Raw genomic sequence first — 20,229 nt, forward strand, 5'->3', positions numbered from 1 at the left:
ACATCTTAAAGACGTAAAAAGGTTATGATGGTTTGGACGTGTGCAGAGGAAGGAGAGTGGATATACTGGGCAAAGGGTGGTGAAGATGTATGGAACGCCAGGACTGCCATAATGAATTAATTAAATACACCATTAAATAGTTAATTAAATGTGGCAATAATTAATTAATTACATGTGTCGTAAATATTTATGTAATTAATTATTTCTGATTTTAATTCATTATTGCCACATTTAAGTAATTATTTAATGGTGTATTTAATTAATTCATTATGGCAGTCCTGGCGTTCCATGAAGATGGAGCTGCAGGCAGGAGGAGAATAGAAATACAACAGAGGGTTGGTTAGAAGGAGGAGGATGCTGGGATGGAGGCTGACGAGTCACTATGGAGACCAGTAAAGGGAACATCCAAAAGAAAAGGAATTCACAGAAAACTGAGGCTACTGTAAAAATCTCAGAAACATGATGCACAGCCAGATATTTCCTCTGGATGGCAGAGTAACACTGACTTCTTGTTCTGTTTTTCATTTATAAAGCAGCTGCTCTGCTGTAACACTCAGTGTAGCCAGTAGATGGCAGCAGATTTAAAAAAAAAACCTTTTCAGTGGCGACCACGTGGTGACAGAAGCCGGGTTTTCTCCTCTTTTACTGGTAATTGTAACATTTTAATTAGGCTTTTTTGCTGTTTTTGTTTAGAACAAACAAATACAAAAAGGAGAAAAACTAGTTTTTACTCATGAAAACATTTCAGCTGCTACCAGAAACTGACAACTTTTAAATCTGTTGTTTTTTTCATGTCAGCTGCTTTATGGTTTGTTTCTCGTAGACTAAGGAAGTATGACTTGTTTGAGTCGAATTAACAGAGAAATGAAAGTGAAACATGTAAAAATCTCTGAAATCTGTGGATGTCCTCTGCTCTGAGGTGCTGGGAGGACCAGTTAGAGACCAGCAGCTGGACGTCAGTGGTTGGACTGGTGGACTACTTCAGTGAAGAGTAGACGACGTCTGGCTCTGGTTTAAAGTCTGAACACAAACACAGTTCAAACAACAGGAAACATGATTACAAGCTTTGCAGTTCAATAAAGACCTCCAACCTCTCTGCATCACACACAGTCCCAGTTCAGACTTTACTGGGAACCAGTTCAGATACAAATCACACTTTAGGTGCCTGTTTGATTCACAGAACTGAGCCTGGAGCCCACAGAGCTGCAACAATTTGTTAAGCAAGTGCATTAAGTCACATTTTAAAAGATGAATGATTTGCTGCTTCCAGCTTCGCTCTCATATTTAGGCAAAGTTTCCGTCTTATTATTGGAGAATTTTATTTTTTTGTGAAAATGACGCCACATATTATGACTTTGTATCGACGGCTTCCCATCACGATGCACAAAGAGGGTGAGAGTATGACCTCAGACCTCTACAGCTGTGCTGAGCACCCTGCTCCATACTTTCTTCCCATCCCAGCAACACATTCATCAGATTTGCAGTTGACTCACGGTGGTCGGTGTCATTTCTGGGGACAATGAGTCTACCCAGCGACTGTCTCAGTGGTTTAAAGACAACTACTTGGTCCCCAAAATGTCCAGGACACGAGACAGGACCATGGACTTCACTGTGATTAAGCACGTAATTATCAGCAGGAACTGTGTGGAAAAGGTCACAGACGTCCAGTTTCTGGGATTTTACAACAACAAGAGCCTGAACGTGTGGTTAAGAAGGCAAAGCAGAGATTTAACTTCTTCTGCAGGGTCCTCATGAAGAATATTATCCCCTGAGACTGTTTATTTTTTCTTTTGTTCTTTCTTTTCAGATTGCTTAGAACTCTGGCTTCTAGCAGGTGCTAAAAACAGAATAATAATAATAATAATAATAATAATAATAATAATAAACAGTACCAGGGACTTCCACCAAATGAAAACCCCAAGTCGAGGTGACCTGAGTAGGTCCAAGTGTATAAAGGCTCTTGGTGTCCTTCTACCCTTTTTATTCCCGTGCTAGGCATGTGGACATTACATGTGCTTCATGGGGCTGTGCAATTTGGATAACTTGTGAGTTTGTAGGTGTTTTTCTTTGTAAACTTCTTCAGTAGTTGTCATGACTGTTGTGATGGATCATTGCACAGTTGAGTGGCGGAGTACTTTAATGACTGATGGGGGTTTCACAGTTTTTTTTCTCCTCTTAACACCTGTGCTGTGAACCAATGACTGATCGGATAGAACTATGAAGTGTTTCTGAGAAAAACAAAGGTGCCATCAACCGAGCTGCAAACTTTGCTCAAGACTTTACCGCAGAGATTGTTTGACAAGCTGAAAACACGTAAGTCAGACTTTACTGGAAACCATCTCAGCAACAAGTTACAGCACTTCCACGCTCCACAAAGTTTAGCTGTGAGACATCGATGAAATAAACAAAACTCAAACCTTTAACCCACAGAGCTCATCAGCTTAAGTCTCTCTTCTCTCCACCTCAACAGGCTGAGCTGTGAGACTTCGTGGCTCAAGAGTTGGGAGTTCGTCTTGTAATCAGAAGGTTGCTGGTTCGAGCCCCAGCTTGGACAGTCTCGGTCGTTGTGTCCTTGGGCAAGACACTTCACCCGTTGCCTACTGGTGGTGGTCAGAGGCCAGTCTCTGGCAGCCTCGCCTCTGTCAGTGCGCCCCAGGGCAGCTGTGGCTACAATGTAGCTTGGCATCACCAGTGTGTGAATGGGTGGATGACTGGATGTGTAAAGCGTTATACAAATACAGGCCATTTACTTAAAAAACAGGAACCACCAGCAGACTCTGAAACCTGTCTGTGCAGCTTTGGACACAGTTTACAATATTTTAATCTGCCTTGGTGCAGCACCTCAGTTCATCCTCACTGTGAAAGAAGCAGCTTTAGTTATGCACAAACTTCTTATTAGAGTTTATCTTCAAACATTGTTTTCAGAGCTCAGTTACTATGAACACGGAGGTAGGAGCTCCACCAGGTCATGAGATCACATGGAGTCATCTTCCTCCTGATCCCAAGGTTTTATCCCCTGACGTGTCCAGGACAGCTCCAGGGGAACATTAGCACTCTAATGTTTAGCTCTAAAAAAATACCTGACTGCAGAAGTGAAGAAGAGCAGCTTTACCTCTCGTGTCTGATCGCTTTTTCTTCTCTTTGATGATTTTTCCATAAGTGACGTCTTCAGTTCTCCCTGCAGCTGCATCTGTCTCTGCACAGTAAAACACACACAGTCACACTGTCACTGCAGACAGAACAGCTGACACATTACAGCTATGACAAAACATGTTACAGATAATAGTCAGACACACACTGTGTGTGTTTCTGTGACTGCCACACACCTGGTATCTTTGGATCAATAACTTGCTGTCAACACCCACAGTGGGTCAGAGTGGGCCGACACAGCCCTGCAGCTCAACACTGGATCCTCACAGAGCTGTGTGCTGAGCCCCTGCTCTATAATCTGATGAACCCTGATGACACCACAGTGTCCAGGACAAACGACCTGATCACCGACTGACCACGAGGAGAGGGTCAGGACTTCCTGTTTCTGCAAGTTTACTTCAGGCAGAAATGACCCAGGGTCTAAACACGGATTGGGTAAAGACATCACAGCAGAGACTTTCCTGAGGGTCCTCAGGAAGATCCCCATACCATGGCTCCACATGTTAGTGTATTGCTTGTGTGTGGTTTTGCTGTTGCACAGAAAAAGGAGCTCCACAGGGTTACTGGATGGCTTCTCCCAACTCTGGAGGACCTACATAGTTCCTGCTGCCTCAAAAAGGCTAATATCATCATCATGGCTTCTTTGGACTGTGCTCATGTTTGAACTGTTACCATCAGGCAGACAAAACCGAACGATTAAAACAAGGACAAACAGACTGGAAAACAGTTTTTATTGCAGAGCTGTGTCACCAGTCAGTGCTGACATGAATGAGCTCTGTGCACTAAGGAGCTGTGCAGTTTGGGAGAACGTAGAAAGGTTGCTTTAGTCTTTGTTCATTAGTTTTTATCCATTATGTAGTTTACAGTTTTTAAATAGTTTCCATGATGCTGAGGCTGCACTTGTGTGCGAGGCGGGTGGGGGAGTATTTAGGGTTTCACTGTTTTTTTCTCCTCTCTGCACCTCTGCTGTGAACCACAAACACCTTCTTGCACTTTTATTAACTGAAGCAGTTTGTGCTGCAGCTGGTATCAGACTAATGCTGGGCTCCAGACACTTCACAGCCAACGAGACAAAAATAAAGGAGTTATTTTGGTTCTTAGAGCCGTTCAGGTATCAGTAGCAAACAGCACAATACTGACTTATTTGTCCTCATAAAACACTTTAATGAATAGAGCCTGGTCACTGCTCTGTGTTTGGATTATTTAGCGAGTCACAAACACACAGCAGTGACAGGACAGATTTAAAGTTTACACTTTTACTGCTGTTTTCATTCAGTGCTGCCATCTTGGATTACTAACTCAGGGGAAGTTGGTGCTCCAACTTTCAGTGTGGGAAACTTAAGTTGAGCTTCATGTTCCACAGAAAATCTGATTGGGAATAATTCACAGTTCAGAATCCTTCAATCCAACATTGGGCCTTGGTGCAGCACCTGAGTCCATCCTCGTGTGAAAGAAGCAGCTTTAGTAATGTGGAAACTTCTCACCAATAAATATTTTGTGTTCAGACAAAGAAGAAGATGTTTAATCACTGCAGCGCTTACTGTGTGTAAACAGTATTTGTAATGAAGCATCGCACACACAGTAAGTGGGGATTTTTTATAAACTGCTCGTCACAGTTTCTCCTCTCAGCACCTTTGCTGTGAGCCAATCAGTGAAAGGATAGATTTGTGAGGCGTCTGTGTTAAAAGCAAAGCCGCCATCTTCTCTCAGTGCAGACTGACACACTAAACACAAGCACGAAAGGCGACATGTTCTCATCAGTGTTGTCAGACTCGTACCATAACACCTTTAAAATAAACCAGGGTTCACACAGTGCTGTTCATATACAAAAAGCATGAACAGAAAATGAAGTCAATCAGGTTTAAAATAGAGAATTAGAAAAAAATTACAGTCAACCTCTTAAAAAGTGTGAAAGTTTTAAACTCAGAAAGAGACAAGGCCTAACGTGGAAGGGCAGATCATTGCACAACTCTGGCGCAGCTACAGTCTCCTCTAAATCTATGCTTAGTTTTTGTCAACTTCAAGAGCTTCTTATAGGTGGCTCCAAACGAGCAGGCAGATAAACATGGCTGCAGTTTCAGACTGAGAGCAGCCAACAACAGGAAGATTCTGTTGTGGTTTGCAAAAACTAAAATACAATGTTGTAAAATTGAATTAAAGGACAGTGTGGCTGAAAACACTCTTTGGTCTGTTTGGCCTTATTTATAGGACTCATGTTGACAACTAAGTCATCCTTTTAACAACCTGTGTGTGAGCTGCAGCTGAAGTTGTGCGACTGCAGAAGCACACTCAAACACAGAAGGATAAAAACCACATGAACATCATCAGGACGTTTTTATGCAGAAGTGAAGAAGAGCAGCTTTACCTCTCGTCTGTGATCGTTTGTTCTTGTCTGTGATGATTTTTCCATAAGTGACGTCTTCAGTTCTCACTGCTGAGTAAACTGCAGCTGGATCAGTGTCTGCACAGTAAAACACACAGAGGACGTCACTGCAGACAGAACAGCTGATAACAGACATGAAACTGCTGCCACTCACAAATCTTTATATGAAACACTCAGAGTGTTTTCAGTTACTGCTCAGGTTATTTTAAAAGTTTAAAATAGTTCAACATGAATTAAAATGTGAGGTAAAGAGACCTGATAAAGGACGAACTGAATGCCAGACATGTCAGCTGATCAGAATAACAGGACGCCAGACAAACTGTTAAATTATTGACTTTATAAAAGATAAATTCAGAATTTAGATAGTGAGCCAGAAGGAATTTCTTATGCTGGTGTCATAAATATGAAAGAGTAAATCTTAAAAGGAAAACTGTGAACAATACTGCAGGAAATTACTTTACAATAATAGAAAATTTACAATAATAATTAAGTCTTTCATATTTTGTGAATATGATAACAGTGTCTGACCTGTGTGAGTTTACAGAAATACTCTTACAAATAACTCACACATTTCTTCCTCTATTTAACATTCACACCTCTGTGTTGAAACACCTGCAGATGAAGCTCTTATCGTTTCTTTCTCAGAAACAGTCGCAGACTCGTTAGTGTTAACCACAGACGACAAACACACCGTTCAGCAAACACAGAACTTAACATGGTGTGAAAATCTACAGACAGACTGATATTCATTTGCTGTACATGAGGTGATTGTTGTTATAACTGACCTGTTTAAATGTTATTGAGGCTTAAAGTTTGCATAATTAGGGGCGTGGCCCAAGGGTGTAGATTTGGTTTTGGCATTGGTGAGGATGGATGATTCACCAATGAAACCTTCCCTGTTTCTTTTTTCCCCCCTTTTGTCTTTGCTTCTTGATAAAAAAAAAAGAGAAGTAAATATACTTGCCTACATATGCTATTCTACCTGCTTTTAAACCATTTAAAATTACAATTTTATATGTGAATTATATAATGTTAAAATACTATTAAACACATGACTAAGTATTTTAGGCTTTAGTTTACTTCAGCCATATAACATATAGATCAGGTACACCTACCATAGAACCAAGGCCGCCAGAGCTCATCTTTATATTTTTACATGCTGCAGTGCCATTTTTGGGAGCATTTCAAGTTGCTATACATCAATACAACCGTTATAGCCCAAATTTTAATAATATGCCTGCATTAAGTCCATAGTAACGACATAAATTGCAAAAAAGTGCAATAAACTACAAAGAAATTGAAAATCATTTTTGGTTTTTTTTTAACATATATTTCTACTTGGAGAAATTTAACCCTGGAGAAACCATGGGGTCAAATTTGACCCCATGGTTTCTCCAGGGTTAAGAGGTTTATCCCTCAAAACTTTAAATACAAAAAAGTTGCAAAACATAGTTTACAACAACAGGAAATTTATTTTGAGTGTCTTCATAGTTTTATTTTTGAGATACACCAATTTTTATATACTGCAGGAAAAACGAAAAACAATCTTATGATGCAAATTTGCAAAGAAAGCAGCAGGTTCATCAAAATAAAATATTTCCAGCAGTGCAATTTGAGTTCTAAGCATCCCAGAAACTATTCAGAAAGTCAAACATGACTTATAAAAACACCAGTGTAGGCTTTTAAGGCCTACAAGTTAAAAAAATGACGTTACTCATGACTACCTCATGATATTTTGTCTCAAAAATTAACCCTATGAATATGTCAGTACCATTGGGGTGAAATTATTGTGTCACCAACATATAATTTTAACAGCCTCTGTAAACTACAGTGGTTTGCAAAAGTATTCGACCCCCTTGAACTTTTCCACATTTTGTCACATTACAGCCATAGTTTCTGAAGTCTGGAGAGGCCTCAGAACCATCTCAGGCCACAAACATCAGAACTCTCTGCCTGGGAGGGATCTGAGGTGGGCAAATGAACTGAATCATTTCTTCAACAGATTTGATTCAGCCATGAGGCTCCAACATCGGCTGCAGACTCATCCACCCCCACTGCTGCTGTTCCACCTCTGACACCTCAGACACTTCACACCTCCTCTATTCACCCTGCTCACTCCCCCCCACCCCCAACAACAACATCCAATACACACTCAACACAAGGCTCCAGCCTGTCTCTCTCAACCACCCAGGTTAGGAGGGAACTGAGGAGGATTAATGGCAAGAAGGCAGCGGGCCCAGATGGCATCAGCTCGAGGGTCGTCAGGTCCTGCGCGGACCAACTGTGTGGGGTGATGGAGCACCTCTTCAACCTGAGCCTGAGGTTGGGAAGAGTCCCACAGCTCTGGAAAACCTCCTGTGTTGTACCAGTGCCAAAGACTTCACGCCCCAAGGACCTCAACAGCTACAGGCCGGTGGCTCTGACATCCCACCTGATGAAGACCCTGGAGCGGTTGGTCCTGGCTCAGCTTCGGCGCCTAACAAGCTCATCACTGGACCCACTTCAGTTTGCCTACCAGCCTGGCATTGGAGCGGATGATGCCGTCATTCACCTCCTACATCATTCCCTCGCTCACCTGGAGACCGCTGGAAGCACTGTGAGAATCATGTTCTTTGATTTCTCCAGTGCCTTCAACACTATTCTTCCCTCAGTTCTGAAGGACAAGCTGGAGAACTCTGGAGTGGACCATCACCTCACTACCTGGATCCTGGACTACCTCACCGACCGACCACAGTATGTGAGGACTCAGGGCTGTGTGTCGGACAGGGTCGTCTGCAGTACGGGGGCCCCACAGGGAACGGTTCTGGCTCCGTTCCTCTTCACCATCTACACTGCAGACTTCTCCCACAATTCCACCCAGTGCTTCCTGCAGAAGTTCTCTGATGACTCTGCAATAGTCGGCCTCATCACTGATGGGGACGACAAGAAGTACAGAGGACTGACTCAGGACTTTGTGGACTGGTGCCAGCTGAACTACCTCCAGATCAACGCCAACAAAACCAAGGAGCTGGTGGTAGACTTCCGCAGGCACAAGCATTCTCCACTGCAACCACTGAACATCCAAGATATGGACATTGAGGCTGTGGACAGCTACAGGTACCTTGGTGTTCATCTGAACAACAAACTGGACTGGACTCATAACTCAGACGCCCTCTACAGGAAAGGGCAGAGCAGGCTGTACCTGCAGCTCAGGTCGTTTGGGGTGGAGGGCCCACTGCTGAAGACCTTCTATGACTCTGTGGTGGCTTCTGCTATCTTTTATGGTGTGGTCTGCTGGGGCGGCAGCATCTCTGCCGGGGACAGGAAGAGACTGAACAGGCTGATCCGAAGGGCCAGCTCTGTCCTAGGATGCCCTCTGGACCCAGTGGAGGTGGTGAGTGACAGGAGAATGGTGGCTAAGCTGTCATCACTGTTGGACAACATCTCCCACCCCATGCAGCAGACTGTGACAGCACTGAGCAGCTCCTTCAGTGGGAGACTGCGGCACCCACGGTGTGGGACGGAGAGATTTCGCAGCTCTTTCCTCCCCACTGCTGTCAGACTCCACAACAAAGACTTTTGCAGCTGATCAAACCCTCACATGTGCAATAAGACTGCTATATGTGCAATTCTTGTACAATTCTTCTTCTGACAAAGTTGTACTTTTGTATTTTCTTACTCAGTTGTATATAGTATTTCTATTTTATTCTATTGTATATAGTATTTTATTTTATTTTATTGCATTCCAGTGTTTTCTAATTTCTGCTACATAACTTTGCACTTTTGCTGTAACAAAACAAATTTCCCACCTGTGGGACTAATAAAGGTCATCTTATCTTATCTTATCTTCTTTGAAAAATACTTTCTTATATCCAGGTTCTTCCTTTTTGCTGCCATCCTCCTCTCCTCCTTGCAGGTCTTCTCAGTGCAGGTTTGTCGCTGCTAAAACTAAACAGAGCTCCCTGAGAGGCACAGCCAATCACATTGGCCATATTTGTCACATGATGTAGTACTCCAGTAGAGAACGTAATTTAACTCTTTCTGCACCGCTGGGTGAATGAGACATTGACAGATCGTTTTTTTTCTTTCTATGGGTTTTGTTTTTCTTTACTTGAAGAGATCAAATTACCATCCATGCCAAATCCAAGCCCTTGGTGTGGCCTATTTGTCTGTTGGAGTCCCTGAACTGCACCTCTGCTGAGTGGAATTCTAGGATCTTATTTTGATGTTACTGAGCTCTAATTAGCAGCTATCAGTCCCTTTCTGTTTGTCTCATACAGTCTATGGAGAAGCTTGATAACCAAGCTAGCTAACATTAGCTGATAGCTGATAAATAGAGTCTCTCCTGGCTATAAAAGCTAACATGATGCTGTTAAAAATGTTAACTTTTAGTTTCTGAAACCAGTATATGAAGTCATGGTGCTCTTTTCCATCTTTGATATACAGTCTTGTAAGTTCACTGACCAACATGTTTACTACAATTACATGTTACAGAAACTGTCACTCAAACAGCATCAATATTGGTTCTTAGTGTTGTAGTTTTCCACTCAGCATTTCTCTGAACTCTTCCAAAATATCAAAATTTCAAGTGATACCGTTTTATAAACACAGTTTTCTCCACACTGGAAAACCACATCACCCACCAAACGTTATTACCTCTGCTGTGTTTCACAGGCTGCTGTCTGCGATGTGATATTTTGACATCACTGTATGTGACATCATCTCGTGCAGCTTTGCCTTGATCTGCTGAAATTTAACAGTAATACCATTGTATGAAAAACTAAAAGTTACTTGCACAGAAACACAATATAAACACTAACACGTAATCGTAATAAATGTTTAGATTATTCAACAAATCAAATTCCTTGCATGAAAGATCAGAAAGTCTCACCTTCAGGTTTTCTGTGATTACATTGTCTCACCAGTAGAACCAGTAACACCAGTAGCACCAAAACGCACACTGATCCAACAGAGATTAACACATGAAGAAGAACAGAAGAACCAGGGCGAGTAGCTGATGTAGGGATAGAGGTGGATGTAGATACAGGTGTGGGAGTAGATGGAGATGTGGTTGTAGGTTTCCCTGAAATAAACAACATGTAATCATTAGTTTATTGTGAATGTTGAAAGCTGCAGAAACACAGACAGGTGAGTGTGTCACCTGTGACAGTGATCCAGCTGGATGGAGACTCTCCATGACCGCTGATGTCACACTTGTAGAGGCCTTCATCAGACCTGGAAACATGCTGGATGGTCATGTGACCTGTAGGCTGCTTCCTGATGAGGGAGCCATCTTTATAGAAAGCAGCTGGGAGGTTGGAGGGAGTGGTCTTTGTTTTACAGAGCAGAGTGACGTCATCTCCCTCCATCACAGGGAGGACAGGACTCTGCAGGATCACTGATCCACCTCAACACAGAGACAAACTACAGCATTTCATCCATTTACACACAGCTTCATCAACACTAACTCCACACACTCAGCTTACCAGTGACTGTCAGGTTAACCATGTTACTGATGGGACCCTCTCTGGACTCACACCAGTAAACTCCACTGTCCTGGGTGAAAACAGTGATGTTACAGGAAGAACCAGCTGGTTTTCCCCACCCATCTCCTCCACACTGAGTCCTCTGTTTTTTGCTTGTGTTTCTCCTCAGAGTCCATCCAGCAGAGCTGTCGTCCTCCTCACAGCTCAGAGACACAAAGTCTCCTTCAAAGAACTGAGAGCTGCTGGGACTCACAGTCAGACGAGCTGTGAGGGTTAAAATGAAAAACTGATGATCACGTCTTTGAGATCTTTACTGAAAGTTTTAATCCAAATGTGTGAAACCTGTCAGAGTTTATCAGGTTTAAACTGTGACAGAAGAAGGTTACTGACCTTGGTTTGTTGTGCAGCTCAGCAGTGAGATCAGAACTAAAGAGAAACAACACTCAGGTTGATTTGACATAAACACACAAAGGTGATCACTCAGAACAACTTTGTATTATTTGATGTTTCCCTCTAAGACAGAAACAAACTCTCCATGTTGTGTCGCCTACAGCCCAGTTTGATCTTCCTGTCAGAGGAAACGTGGATCTAAACCAGGTCAGCAAAAAGCTGCTCGTACTAAACCAGAGACTCCAGGATTTCACTTTTCAACTTCTCGATGATCAGAATTATTAAATAAAACTGATCACATCATTTCATGCTTCATGAGCTGCTTCTGGAGTTACTGTAGAACAAGGAAGTCCTTCAAGTTACATTATAGTTACACTGAATACATACAAACAACTAGTACTGAACTAAGGTCTGTCCTCTGCTCTGTTCACACAAACACCAACATTTTATTTCAGCTTTTCACTCATAAATTCATCAGTAACTCTGTGAAACTTCAGACCTGCAGTTGGTCCTCGTGGTGTTTGAACTTGAATTCAGCCTGATTTGTTTTTCATGTCTTCTCCTCCATCATCAGTTATCAGGAGAGCAGACAGTCAAAGTACAAGAATTCAAACAAACACAGAGATTCTACTTACAGAGCAGACACAGCACAGATGTTTCCTTCATCGTCCTTCTCACTCATTTGAGCTTTTTTTCATTTCTGTCACTGACACCAAGCAAAGCCCGCCCTCTTCCTCTGAGTCTTTCTATATTTGTACAAACACAACGTTCACAGAGCGTGTGTCTTTGAGATTCATGCATTAAAGCTATTTTAAAAGACTACAACCAGTTACAATATTTAATCCAACATTTACTGATTCAATTCAGTTTTATTTATCTAGGGTCAAATCCCAACAACAGTCACAAACGCAGATAATACAGAGAAAACCCAACAAGTGGACAATCGCATTTGATCAGGAACTTAGATTAATAATAATGAATAATTAAAATGTGGTTTAAGGTTTATAAACACTTAGTGCCTGGAAAGGAAAAACTCAATGCATCATGGGAATCCCCCACCAGCCTACATCTATTGCAGCATAACTAAGGGAGGATTCAGGGTCACCTGGTCCAGCCCTAACTATATGCTTTAGCAAAAAGGAAAGTTTTAAGCCTAATCTTGAAAGTAGAGATAGTGTCTGTCTCCTGAATCCAAACTGGAAGCTGGTTCCACAGAAGAGGGGCCTGAAAACTGAAGGCTCTGCCTCCCATTCTACTTTTAAATACTCTAGGAACAACAAGTAGGCCTGCAGAGCGAGAGTGAAGTGCTCTAATAGGGTGATATGGTACTACAAGGTCATTAAGATAAGATGGGGCCTGATTATTTAAGACCTTGTATATGAGGAGCAGGATTTTGAATTCAATTCTGGATTCAATTCTAGTCTCTCTCAGAGAACTGACAGGGACTATTATTTAATACAGTTTTTCTGATGGCTTGAGCACATTTTTTTAAACTATTGGCTATTTTTGCAAAACTCTACACACAAATAAGAAAACTCTTCACCAAATCAGCAAAACATTGTGGTTTTCTTGTAAAAGCTAATAAACCTGCTTAACTCTCCAAACCTTTGTAAAAATGGTATTTTTGTATCAAACAGTTAATACAAGCTATCACATTAATAAGCACACGAAGCACCAACTACACACTGATGGTATGAATAAAAACCACATCTGGCTTTTGCTTTCTCTGTGCACAAGGTAGGCCATGTCAGTTTGAGGTCATACTTTTGTCGTAGGTCCGTAAACATAGAGGGATCCAAACTTCAAGTGCTGGTGTTTATTCACACACATCAAAACAAACACAAGTGTTTATTTCCAAGTTAAAACAAAATAGTAATTTCACTGAGGAAAAAAAGAAATCAGTCTACATCGCGTCGTCTCTCTGCGTCCGGCCACAAAATTTTGCATACATCACATGCAATGTCCTCTAGTCCAAGGCAAAAATATCTTCTGGAATGGCGTATCCAGGCCTGACATGATGCCTGGTCAATATCCCCACATGCCTCTTCCACTGCCTGTAAAAGGGCTTTGCGTTGATGGGGATGATGGTCATAGACCTTCCAGCGCCAGGCAGAGAAGAACTCTTCAATTGGATTCAAGAATGGAGAGTATGGGTGGAGGTTGAGTACAGTGAGGGGTGGGTGATCTGTAAACCAGTTGCGGACCAAAGCAGCCCTATGGAAACTAACATTGTCCCATATGATGACGTATGTGGTCTGCTCTGGTCTCTGAACAGTAGTGAGCATGTCATGTAAGGTGTCCAGGAATGTAATGATGCGTGCAGTGTTATATGGGCCCAGGGTTGCATTATGGTGAACAACACTGTTGAAGCTGATAGTTTTTATATTGTCATTTGTGCTTTGAAACATATAATCATTTGTATGCTGATAAAAATCATATCCTTATTAGGTCTGTTAAAAGTCTGTGTGCACTTGTGTACCATGAGATGAGAGGAAGCAGCGTTGATGTTATAATTTCCATTATAGCTTTAGGAACTAGACTTTGCTCTTCCTGAAAGTGCATGACTTCACACCTTTAAGTGTTCGTTTGAGAGATGATCTATTGCAAGCTCCTGTTCTTATCATTTAGCGAGACACTTACTTCTGCTTTTCTGCATACCTCATACACAGTACAGTTTAAGTTCATTGAAAGGTCATATGTCTATGTATGGTATAGCTGAAAACACACACACACAGAATACAGACACTGATGTTGTTCAGATGTGCCTGCTTAAGAATGTCACATGCATTTGTAATTGCATATTCATGAATGATTGCTTGCTGACAATAAAAAGGGCTGTAGCGAAGAAATCAGTCGAAGTTGACTAAGGACAGGTGAAGGCCTGGGCTGACTTCCCTCGCGAGCCACAAAGACAAAGCGCTCTGTCTTGTTTTGTTTTGTCGTGCAGTTTGGGCTTGTGTTCCAGCGGGGTTTGTGCCTCGATAAACCCAACAAACACATTTTGACTTACAGCTGCACACATAGTTCTGTTACCACCACGTTGTCCTGGGACACTGATTATGACACGGTGTCCAATAATGTTCCTGCCACGTCTTCTTGTCTTAGTGAGGTGAAAACCAGCCTCATCCACTAAAAAATGCTCATGACCCATCTGCCTCTAGCTCCATCACTCTCTAGACAAAACAAAACAAATTCAGCACAGCAGGCACATGCACAGCACTGCAGTGTGCACTTCCTGATTCAGTACCAATGATACTATAGTATCATATATACTATACTATAGCTTACCTGCACATAGTCATATCGCAGCTGTTTTACACGTTCACTGTTTCTTTCCAAAGGTGCTCTGTAGATTTGTTTCATTCGGATTCTGTTGCGAGCAAGAACACGACCTAATACAGAAATGCTCACATTTTGTATGTTTTGAAAGGTGGTGTCATCCTCAATTATGGTCTGCTGAAATTTGCGTAGCCTTATGGAATTATTTGCAATCACCATATTGACTATATGGGTTACTTGGTCTGCAGTGAACATCTTCCTCTGCCCCAGCATCTGCTCGTCTAGCAATTCTGTAAATTCATCTTGCTCCTCCTTGTCCTCTCCCTCTAACTTCACCTCCTTGTCCTTGTCGTCCTCTTCATCCTACTTCTTCACCTCCACGTCCTCTTCCTCGGCCTCCTCCAATTCTCACTCTTCTCACTCTTCCTGCTCCCTCCATTGTACTCCACATGGACGGCTTACCTGAAGCTTATTTATAGTGCTTAGGCGGATTTGCAAAGTGTGTGTTACAAAATGGCAAACTGAGTGCAAAGCAGTGTTTGTGCTTTTAGTTTGGCAAACTCAGTGAGTGGTTCTGCTATAAGTATTAATAGTTTTAGAAATTGTGCTATACGAATCACAGTTAGGGTTGGACACTGCTAGCACGGGCGCCCACAGAAACGCAAAGCAGGAGATGAAGCATCGAATATGTTTCCAAACCAACTTCATTCTAAGCCAAAGACTAGAAAATATGGTGAAGCAAATCTTTCCTTTGGTTTCACCTGCACAAGTGCCGAGGTAGGTCTCCCTGCAGGATTGGTTTTCCCTTCGTCGGGAGCAGCGCTGGGCTGTTTAAATCACAGACAAACAGGATCCCACAGTTGTTTATATTTTTAAACCCATTTTGCACAGAGAGGCATTTTTTGAAAAATGTATTGATAGCAATGTTGAATATTATTACACAGGAAAAAAACAAATCTCCGTTTTCGGTGATTTGAAACGCCGTTTACATGTGGACGAAACAGCTGCTATTTCAAAAATACCTGTGCAGGTGCGGACGCAGCGTAAAAGAGTTAGTAGTTTATTTTACTACTACCTGTAATTTATTGCAGATTACTTGTATTTGCTTAATTGTTGACTAAATGTTTGAGGTGTGAAAGAAACCGCAATGGAGCAAAATATGTGTGTGTGGTTGGAGGACGTGTGCGTGCGAGAAGGGGGGGGGGGGGGGGGCGCAAACATTTTTCTTGTAAAACAAAGGGGGGCCTAGCAAAAAAAAAAAAAAAAAAAAACACTTTGGGAACCACTGGTTTAGACAATCAGAAAAAACTGTCATAAGAGGTGTTACACAACACTTTGAGACAAGACGCTAATATATATTCTATATACTGTATAATATAGAATCAGAATCAGAATCTTCTGATTCTGATTCTATATTACAGTTTTTCTGAATTGCTAAAACACATTTCCTAAAATCTCTTCTCTTTGTCTCAAAACACTAAACACAAACTTTAAAATTCAAGCTACACCCACATAACCTTCAACTTGTCTTGTGAAGCCAATCATTTGACCCCAAACTATTTGAACGTTTCTCAAAATCAAGCGCTACTGTCAAAAACCACACCAAGCCAGCCAGTTTGCAAACACATCTTAGCAATGATTACACACTACAGAAATAAATACAAAACACTGTGAGATAGCGGGAAAATATTATGTATTGGTTTCACAATGAGCAGCATTTTATCAATGTGTTTCTTCCATCATCCTCTCCCTTTTTGAACCCTATCGAGGAGTTTTTCTCAGCATGGAGATGTAAAGTATACGACTGAAACCTTACACAAAGGAAAATCTACTTCAAGCAATGAATGGAGCATGTGGTTAGATAGGACTGGAATCTTGCTCGGGCTCGTTACACTGCAAGGGAGACCATAACATGTGTTGTGGGTGAAGTCCTGTGGCTTGACCCAGCACAGAGGCATGATACTTTACTTTCCATCTGCATGCTGCATGCAATTAGAAGCTGGAGATGAGAAGAGTAGATCTTCTTCAGTTGTACAGATACAGTTTGTGTTGTACCATGTTAGGTTTAACCAGAGAGAAAAAAGATGTCCTGCACAGCGGTGACAGAAGTTGTAAAGCACAATCTTAAATCAAATTGTTTGAACTGTGTGCGTTTGTGTTCAGACTTCAAACCAGAGCCAGACGTCGTCTACTCTTCACTGAAGTAGTCCACCAGTCCAACCACTGACACCCAGCTGCTGGTCTCTAACTGGTCCCCCCAGCACCTCAGACCAAAGGACATCCACGTGTTTAAAGATTTGAAGATTTTTATATATTTTGTGTATTTTTTCTTTCTTTCTAGACTCAAATGACCCATATGCAGACATATTGCCGTTCATTTTGGGAGGAACACTCTGGTGCAGGAGTATGAAAAGGAATCAAGGAAACTAGCGGATTATAGGAACCATCTTTGTTTCAACCTAAGATGCATACAAAGCAGAGTTGTTCCTAAGAGTTTGCGCGTTGGATCCACTGTCAGGGGATACAGAGCAGATTTGACTCTACGGAGAGCACAAAATCAGCTTCTAAGTGAGAGGATAAGACTGGTCCATTTCACTATAGATTCCCTTCAGAGCAAGATTAGCCAGACTCTGCAGGAACTGGAAACCCTTCTACCCTCTCCGATCTTAGAAGAGGTTTACAAGTTTGTGGACAAGGCTCAGTGGGCCCAACACTCTAAAGGAAAAGAAAGACAATGCAGGAAATTCCACACCTTGCTTTCAGAAACACACACTCCTTGGTCTCTTCACAGACATATGCAAAATCAGCACTATGTTAATATGTTCTCTGCCCTCGCTAACTGGTTGTAATTGTTGTAGTTTTATTCATGGTTGTTGCCTCTTGTTTCCATGTCAGTGATCTGGTTTCACTGGTTTTCTTCGTGTGGTTCTGTGGGTTTCTAAAAACTGTCAGATGGAAAATTTGACTAGTTTGATTGTGGCTAACTGACACACACCTCCCTCCCACCTCCTGCACACTGAATATAGCGGAAGCATCATTCAGTGGCTGCAGAAAAGCTTTGTTTCACGATGGGTGTGTTTGACGCAGCAGTTTTTATTTCTCTGTGCTCAAACAACAGAAGTGTTTAATTTGTGCTTTGTAAGCATATACTGATTTTTTTTAAATAAAATCTCCTTAAATTTGAAAATTAGCTTTTTAACAACTCAAAATGTGGATTTTTAATCATAGCCTACATATTGTGCTTCATAACTAAACATGCACAGAGGAGAATAAACCTGATTCTGCAAGTTGTCTTTTCAGTGTTTTACAATCAGTCACTTTTATGCTGATTCAATAATTTAGGATAAAAAGAGAGATCATTTCTTTTTAGTGTCTGATAAACTACAAACTCATCAACACGGAGCTGATCATGAATAACACTGATAGCGTGCTCCCATCTCATTGTGACACCGGCTGTCCGGATGGCCCCAACTGACCGAGTGCTCAGTGAATACCTCAGGCAGCAGAAACCCAAGAAAGAGGAGGAAGACGAGGAACCATCATGGAAGGACAGGCCCCTGCACGGTATGTACCACCGGCAGATAGAGGAGGTGGCTGATATCCAGAAATCCTACCAGTGGCTGGACAAAGCTGGACTGAAAGACAGCACAGAGGCACTAATCATGGCAGCACAAGAACAAGCTCTGAGCACAAGATCCATAGAGGCTGGGGTCTATCACACCAGGCAAGACCCCAGGTGCAGGCTTTGTAAAGATGCCCCAGAGACAATCCAGCACATAACAGCAGGGTGCAAGATGCTAGCAGGCGAGGCATACATGGAACGCCATAACCAAGTGGCCGGCATAGTGTACAGGAACATCTGTGCCGAGTATAACCTGGAAGTCCCGAGGTCAAAATGGGAGATGCCCCCAAGGGTGGTGGAGAATGACCGAGCTAAGATCCTGTGGGACTTCCAGATACAGACGGACAAAATGGTGGTGGCTAACCAACCGGACATAGTGGTGGTAGACAAACAGAAGAAGACGGCCGTAGTGATCGATGTAGCGGTTCCGAATGACAGCAATATCAGGAAGAAGGAACACGAGAAGCTGGAGAAATACCAAGGGCTCAGAGAAGAGCTCGAGAGGATGTGGAGGGTGAAGGTAACGGTGGTCCCCGTGGTAATCGGAGCACTAGGTGCGGTGACTCCCAAGCTAGGCGAGTGGCTCCAGCAGATCCCGGGAACAACATCGGAGATCTCTGTCCAGAAGAGCGCAGTCCTGGGAACCGCTAAGATACTGCGCAGGACCCTCAAGCTCCCAGGCCTCTGGTAGAGGACCCGAGCTTGAAGGATAAACCGCCCGCAGGGGCGTGCTGGGTGTTTATATATATATGTGTGTGTGTGTGTGTGTGTGTGTGTGTGTGTGTGTGTGTGTGTGTGTGTGTGTGTGTGTGTATATATATATAATATTCTGTAACTCTGTAACTTCTGTCGGTGCTGTGCTTTTGGAAACCGAATTTCCCAGAGGAACCCACCCGAGGGATTAATAAAGTTATATCTTATCTTATAGTTAGGGCTGGACCAGGTGACCCTGAATCCTCCCTTAGTTATGCTGCAATAGACGTAGGCTGCCGGGGATTCCCATGATGCATTGAGTTTTTCCTTTCCAGTCACCTTTCTCACTCACTATGTATTAACAGACCTCTCTGCATTGAATCATATCTGTTATTAACCTCTGTCTCTCTTCCACAGCATGTCTTTTATCCTGTCTTCCTTCTCTCACCCCAACCGGTCGCAGCAGATGGCCCCGCCCCTCCCTGAGCCTGGTTCTGCCGGAGGTTTCTTCCTGTTAAAAGGGAGTTTTTCCTTCCCACTGTCGCCAAAGTGCTTGCTCATAGGGGGTCATATGATTGTTGGGTTCTTTTCTGTATTTTGTATTACTAGGTCTATAGGGTCTATACATAGTAGTTTTCATGACTGTTGAGATTGCACTTAATTAATATCGAGCAGTGGTCTAAAGTGCTTGGAAAGAGTGTCTGGACTTCTTTAAATTGCTTGAAGACGTTTCACCTCAAGCAACTTAGTCCAGACGCTTTTCTTTCCAAGCTCCTTAGACTATGATGACCTGGATGACTGAGAACCTGTACAGAGTGGGGGGGTATTTTAAAGACTGCAGTGGGTTTCAGTTTCTTTCTCTTCTCAGCACCTTTGCTGTGAACCAATGTCTGAATGGACAGATCTGTAAGTCGCCTGTGCTGAAAGCAAAGCCACCATCTTCTTTCTTTGCAGATACAATATGTACAAGGACGAAAGCCGACATGTTCTCATCAGTGTCCTCAGATTCAGTCTGACTGCAGCCAGCAACAGGAAGTTTTATCGTTTTACTGAACTCAGTTTTTAGAAATTAAATAATTACAAAGTTTTTAAAGGATTCATTTCATTAAAGGACAGTTTGAGAGGCTGAAAACACTCTTTGGTCTGTTCAGCCTTCTTCTTTATACGACTCATGTTAGCAATAAATTCATGTATCAGAAACAGACAGCAGACCCATCTGGGCCTCATTTTGGCAGTTTTGGTACACA

At 42.4% G+C, this 20,229-nt stretch overlaps 1 protein-coding gene across 1 annotated transcript; it reads right to left on the reverse strand.

Moving 5' to 3' along the window:
• Positions 1-230: 230 nt before the first annotated feature.
• On the reverse strand, positions 231-12,054 carry LOC147334091 (uncharacterized). Its single transcript, XM_086286585.1, has 9 exons — positions 12,024-12,054; positions 11,389-11,424; positions 10,999-11,262; positions 10,674-10,919; positions 10,404-10,595; positions 10,169-10,258; positions 5,516-5,611; positions 3,113-3,196; positions 231-1,020 (listed from the first exon to the last, which is right to left on the reverse strand). The coding sequence occupies exons 1-9, from the start codon at positions 12,052-12,054 to the stop codon at positions 977-979; spliced, it is 1,083 nt and encodes a 360-aa protein (XP_086142711.1). The 3' UTR covers positions 231-976.
• Between the last annotated feature and the right edge of the window lie 8,175 nt (positions 12,055-20,229).

Source organism: Aulonocara sp. 'chitande type north' Nkhata Bay, linkage group LG3 (genome assembly GCF_057382095.1).
Source record: "Aulonocara sp. 'chitande type north' Nkhata Bay isolate Kocher_YH1m ecotype deep benthic linkage group LG3, A_spYH_male_GT1.1, whole genome shotgun sequence".
Classification (NCBI taxonomy): Eukaryota; Metazoa; Chordata; class Actinopteri; order Cichliformes; family Cichlidae; genus Aulonocara; species Aulonocara sp. 'chitande type north' Nkhata Bay.